The following is a 6,000-nucleotide window of genomic DNA, read 5'->3' as shown; positions in this document are numbered from 1 at the left end:
TTGTGGAACTGAGGGCTTTGGACGTTGTTGTCATTATTGTTATCTGAGTCAGCCAAAGCATGTGGGAAGATCAACGCCACTCCAAGAAGGGTTATGAGGGCCCGCATGTTGAAAGACACAACAACAAAGTTGACCGAGGTCAGCCAAACGATGAGCGGTGTTCGACGCCCTGAGTAAGGAGACAGTGGGCATCTTATTATACCACCACGGCTCGGCGCTCTGCTCACCCACCCCTCTTTCAGAATTGAGGTGCTGCAAGCTCTTCTGGAGGCCCGAGTGTTGTTCTTCATCCCATGATCCTATTAAACCCCTTGGTCCGATGAATAAGGCCCAGGCCTTTTGCAGGACCCATAATTTCCCCTCACAGAGGTCACAATCAGTGCCGGTTGGGACATCATCAACTTTCTAGGGGACAGCAAACCAGCCTTCGGTTCGTTTACCCCTCCTCCACAAGTGCGCTGCTTGTGAGGGGTACCTTCCTTGTTTTCCTTGGAGGCTGCCCACAAGCCTTGTACTCTAACCTTAATGTAGGAGACCCCATTCGGTTCAACCCTTCTTCGACCACCCGCCGGAGTGAGAGCTGGGTCTGATCTACACGTTCCAGCACGCAATCAAAGACTTGGGCAAAGGTATGATGACTTCAGACACTAGTGATCGTCCCAGCCAACGAACCTAAGATGTTTTACTCGTCTGAAGATCGACGATTTCTCACTGTAGATGTCGCTGGATAGTCGCCGCGTCAGATTTTCTGCGGATTCCTTTGGGAGCACTAGTCGTAGGCAGTGATCGCCGTGCACCAGGGGAGACCAGATATTCTTGTTGGAGCGCTTCTCAGTCAACCCCGCTGCTGACCATTTTCTGGCTTTTCCTGGAATTTTGGTCGGGACATGCTACCCTGGTTTCTCTCATACCGGAAAACGAGTAGCATCGATTCCTTCGTTCGTCCAAGGACGGTTTGTTGCTAAAAAATCACTTCACAATAGCAATAGCAAGATAAACCCGGGTTAGTCAGCAATGCTTCGGATAGAATCACGGTAAGTCAGGACTTCTTTCAGAGGTCACAGAGACATTCCGTATCGCTGCACGAAGGGCTCTCGCTCCGTTAGCAGTCGAATGCCCACACACTGCCTTCGATCGCCACCATTGGTCATCTAGCTCGTATTTGAATATTATCGCAAAAAGGGCCGCAAATCTTGCCGTTCCACGAGTTGCTACCTCGGATTTTCGCGAACCGCTTGAGTAGAGAGACTCTGGCGTTGGATTCAGGCACATGGCTGCGTTCATCTCTTTCATGACCACGATGGCTCATAAGGACCAGCATATTCCCTCTAAACATCAATAATTAAGTGCCCGTAGTCCTTTTCCTAACATAGCTGTTGTGTCTTTCATCTGATGAATAGCCAGCCAGGCGCTAGCGGGGTGTTGAGCGGTCGATAAGATTGCCATCTCCTCAACTGAATTCTGATACCGTATAGGAGAGACGGCCCATAGACGAATTTGGTCTTAATTGTTCGTATCAAAGCTGTGGTGTCTTAGCTTTTCGTTGACCTTGCTAAGCTGATGCGCATGCGTCAGTCGATGCCGATGTCGCTTCTCGGGAAATCAGCCTTGCGACAGTTTCGGGCTCGTATGACAATGCGGGGTTCACTTACCCAAGATGCGGGGTGTGGGTTCCCCCCAGCCGAGCGCCGTGAGGCGAGAGCTGGATTGTTGACTCTTTCTGCGTTAGCATCAAAGAAAGTTGCTCCGTTGGATAAACGCAGTTCCGGCACCAATCTTACCCGGCAATTTGAATGACCAGGAAGCGGCTGAGATTCGTACGGTGGCTGCTCGTAGAGCCTATCATAATGGAATAAGTTGGTGGATCTATCTCATCGTCTAGTCCTAGTCCATGAGACATAAAGTCAGTAAACTGTCCTGACTGGGGACGCTCTCTGCTTGCCCAATTGTGATTCTATTTTGTCCAAACCCTCTAGCATTGGCCTGTCGCATCATGTCGACCCCGATGACCAAAACAACTTTTGCGATTGTCGGCACTGGTTTAATCGGTCCGCGACATGCTATAACAGTCGTCGAGAGCCCCAAGCTGAACTGGTAGCCGTTGTGGACCCTGCACCAGCCGGAATTCGATTGGCAGCCGAGCTTAACGTAGCATACTACGCTTCCGTTGATGATCTCTTACGGTCACCTCACGTGCCTCAAGCCGCAATCATATGCACGCCCAACCACACACATGTCGCTGTTTCCAAGCAATTGTCTTCCGCAGGCGTCCATGTGCTCATAGAGAAGCCCATCAGTACTGACATCTCAAGTGGGAATGAGCTTCTGACCCATCTCCGGACAACCGAAGTCAAGTCGCTCGTGGGGCACCATCGGCGGTTCAACCCTTACATTATCAGCACAAAGAAAGTCATCGACACGGGGTCTCTGGGCAGGGTTGTCGCGATCAACGGATTGTGGACAACTTATAAGCCGGAGGACTACTTCGAAGCCCCGACCGAATGGAGGAAGGGGAAGGACGGAGGAGTCATCCTGATCAACGTCATCCACGAGGTTGATCTTTTGCACCATCTCTTGGGTCCGATAACGAGGGTTCACGGAGAAAAGACGACTTCCGAGCGAGACCATGAGGCGGAAGAGGGCGCGGCTCTGACACTCCGGTTCAAGTCCGGGGTGGTTGGAACGTTTCTCATCTCGGACAATGTCCCGTCGCCTTACAGTTTTGAAGCGGGGACTGGCGAAAACCCTCTGATCCCCAAAACAGGACAGAACTTTTACCAAGTGTTTGGTACGGAGGGGACGCTAAGCGTACCCGACATGTCGATTTGGTCGTACAAAGGCACGAGCAAAAAATCATGGCATTCCGAGCTAGGACGGGAGAAGGCCCCGGTGGATGACGCAATCCCATTCGAGCTGCAGCTTGCGCATTTCTGTCGGGTGATTGCTGGCGAAGAGTCACCCAGCTGCTCGACGCAGGCCGGTCTTGCTGCGTTGATTGTTTGCCAAGCTATCAGGGAGGCATTGGAGGGAAACACCACTGTGGAGATTCCAGACTATGAGCTGTGACGGCTCGGGGATGATAGGCAATTTTTTTGCGTTGGGCTGTGACGGGAACAATAGTCGCTGTGAAGAACGCACCTGCAGAATCCACTGTTGCCTTCATTTTGCCTTACGTCCCTTTGGTGACAAACAAAACTAGCGTGTTGTAAGTTGTACCAAGCCATCCAGCAGGGGTGCTAGCGAGAGGATCGCAAATGCCGGCCCGCCGAGTGGTTGGAGAGAAGAGGGGTACAGGAAGGAAGAAGTGGGGCCGGGACACCCTCCTCGGTCGGGGCCGCTTGCTTTCTTCAAGGCCGGAGGACGGTAGGCGGCGGCGGGCTGATGCGGCTGCAACGGTTTGCACGTGGCAAACGAGAGGGGGACGGGGGACGGGGGCTGTCGCGGTCATCAGGCAGCCGCAGGGAGAAGGCAAGGCGGTGGCATCAAAGCCGGGATATTCCTTTCTTGGTTGTTTGGTACGAGAGAAGGGACAGGCGGGGAATTTTTATTTTATTTGACTGTAGTAGAGACCCGCCTTCGCGTTGCCACTAGAACCTTTTGTTGTTCTCAGTCACGGTTCTGCCCCTAACTGCTCTCGTTCCCTTCTCCCCTGATATCAGTTGGGTCGCTGTTCTGTTGCAACCAACTCCCCAGGGACGACTTTCTTAGCGCGGCCACATCGATAAGGATAAGGCAGACCCCGCGATACTTTTCCGACCACACACTCGTACCTTGCCTCTTTCTCCCTCCTCCACTCGGCGCACTCTACCTGCCCCGCTCAACGACGAACATCTTGTTCTGCAATCCCTCTACACTCGTTACGATACAATACCCAGCGATCCACTCGACTCGGTTTTACAGAGACTTGCGAGCCTTAACCATGTCGGCCACGACCAACAACGGCACGAACAGTGCCTCTAACGCCAATGGCGAGGTGGACATCCAGAGCAAGTTCGCCTTGGTCTTCGCGGCCTCGTCCCGCCAACCCTAGCTGACCTTTCTGTGCAGACCTGGGCTTCGTCGAGACTCCCAAGGTGGAGGGAAAGTGGACGGTCGAGAAAGCTCTGGACGCCTCCCCGGGCACTGCGACGTCGGCGGACCCCAACTCACCGCTCCCTTACTTCCACCTGATTGAGCGTCTCAAGACAACGAAGCGTGAGGGCTGGCGCCGCTTCGGCATCGAAAGGTGTGTTTCCTCTAACGCCGTCTCCAAGCGTACCGCCCACGGGCTACTGACATGTTGGCCTTGCCAGAGGAGAGTCCATTGCCGACCACATGTACCGCATGTCCCTCCTGTCGATGCTCGCCCCGCCCGCCCTCGTGCCTCGGCTCGACCTCGCCCGATGCATCAAGATGTGCCTGGTTCACGACATGGCCGAGTCCCTCGTCGGCGACATCACTCCCGTCGACGGCGTGCCCAAGCCCGAGAAGAACCGCCGTGAGGCGGACACGATGGACTACATCACCAAGACGCTGCTCGGCAGCGTGTACGGCGGCCTGGCTGGCGCCGAGATTCGCGAGCTCTGGCAGGAGTACGAGGACTCGGAGACGATCAACAGCCACTTCGTGCACGACTTGGACAAGATGGAGCTGCTCCTCCAGATGATGGAGTACGAGAAGCGCGGCCAGGGCAAGCTCGACCTCGGAGAGTTCGCCTACGTCGCCACCAAGTTCTCGCTGCCCGAGACCAAGGAGTGGGCTGACGCGCTGCTCAAGGAGCGGGAGCAGTTCTGGGGCGCGCAGGAGCACGTCCACGGCGAGGCGGGGGTTCAGGGCGGTGTCAAGGAGGGCCACAAGGAGCAGCAGGACAGCTACTACGAGCGCAAATGAGAAGAGACGGAGAGAGATGGCACGAGGGGGCAACGACGGATAGACTGGGCGACGATGCTGCACTGCATAGACGGTATGTTATTTAGCGGTGATGGGCATAATGGTCGCTTTTCAAGTGCAAACCAGGGCGAGGGGATCCCGGGGTTAGTGACAACGGAAGCCGGGCAGAAAGATCAGTGACTACCGCATGTCGAATACATTACAACGAATGGCTGCACCGACTGTGTGGAACTTGCCGTCAAACTGTCCAAAACTGGTGATGTGTTCAGCACGGGATTATCGCGAATAGGCGACGGCGCCACGACGGATTGGTTCGGGTCGGTCTGCAGCGTCGGTTGTGGTCCTGCCCTCTATTTACTAGGTAGGGATGCATTCCGCGCTAACGGATGTCGCGCTTGGATCTCTGGGCGACCAACTACCTACCCTAGCAACCAAGCGAGGACGCGTTCCCCTTTTCGGGTCTGAAGCGACAAACCGATGAGATCTCTCGTGGCCGAAGCGACCCTCTCCTTTGTTTTCTTCTTGTGTTTTTTGTTTTGCTTTTTTTTTTGTTGGCTTGTGCAGTGCGTATCAAAGACGTTGCAAAGGGCCGTTGGATGCCCTGAATAAGAAGCCCATCGTGTCGCTGACCACTAACACTGGGCACTGACAGACTGCGCGCATCGACAGGTGGTGCGCAAAACCAGAGGGGAAGAAAAAAAACTGACGGGACTGACACTGACTGGCATTTGACACTGACACAACGCGCGATCCATCCGAGTGGCCTTTCCCCTGTCTAGCATCCTTCCACATTTCCTTCCCAACCTCCTCCGAGGCTCTCAAGCCCGCCCTCGCCTCGTCTGAGCTTGAGTGCGGAAATTGACTGAGGACAGGCGGCTCCTTCAATTGACTTTTTTTTCTCTTTCTGCTTTCTCCAGCCGTTGGTGTTCGTTGGTATTACAAGAGAACAGACCTCACGGATACTGGCCCTCTCTTCCCCTTTTTTTTCTTTTCTTTTTCCTCTCGTTCCCTCTCCCTCCACGCCCGACTTCCGTCACCTGCATCGCTAAACCGGACCACCATCTGATACCTCGTCATCTTGGTCACCTTGATCATCTTCACCGTCCCGTCCCTTGCGTTCCTGTCTGCATA

The 6,000-nt window shown here is 54.4% G+C and overlaps 2 protein-coding genes across 2 annotated transcripts; both read left to right on the top strand.

Annotated features, from left to right (window-relative positions):
- Positions 1 to 1,993: 1,993 nt before the first annotated feature.
- On the top strand, positions 1,994 to 3,066 carry ColSpa_05675 (1,5-anhydro-D-fructose reductase; the record flags this gene model as incomplete). Its single annotated transcript, XM_049271887.1, has 2 exons — positions 1,994 to 2,048; positions 2,099 to 3,066. The coding sequence occupies 2 exons, from the start codon at positions 1,994 to 1,996 to the stop codon at positions 3,064 to 3,066; spliced, it is 1,023 nt and encodes a 340-aa protein (XP_049127844.1).
- Positions 3,067 to 3,919: 853 nt separating this feature from the next.
- ColSpa_05674 (HD domain-containing protein) lies at positions 3,920 to 4,869 on the top strand (the record flags this gene model as incomplete). Its single annotated transcript, XM_049271886.1, has 3 exons — positions 3,920 to 3,950; positions 4,048 to 4,225; positions 4,293 to 4,869. 3 exons carry the CDS (start codon positions 3,920 to 3,922, stop codon positions 4,867 to 4,869), a joined length of 786 nt encoding a protein of 261 aa, XP_049127843.1.
- Positions 4,870 to 6,000: the final 1,131 nt, after the last annotated feature.

The sequence above is a fragment of the Colletotrichum spaethianum genome, assembly GCF_022836535.1.
Source record: "Colletotrichum spaethianum MAFF 239500 DNA, contig12, whole genome shotgun sequence".
In the NCBI taxonomy this organism is placed as follows: Eukaryota; Fungi; Ascomycota; class Sordariomycetes; order Glomerellales; family Glomerellaceae; genus Colletotrichum; species Colletotrichum spaethianum.
This window is presented reverse-complemented; position numbering and strand designations above follow the sequence as displayed.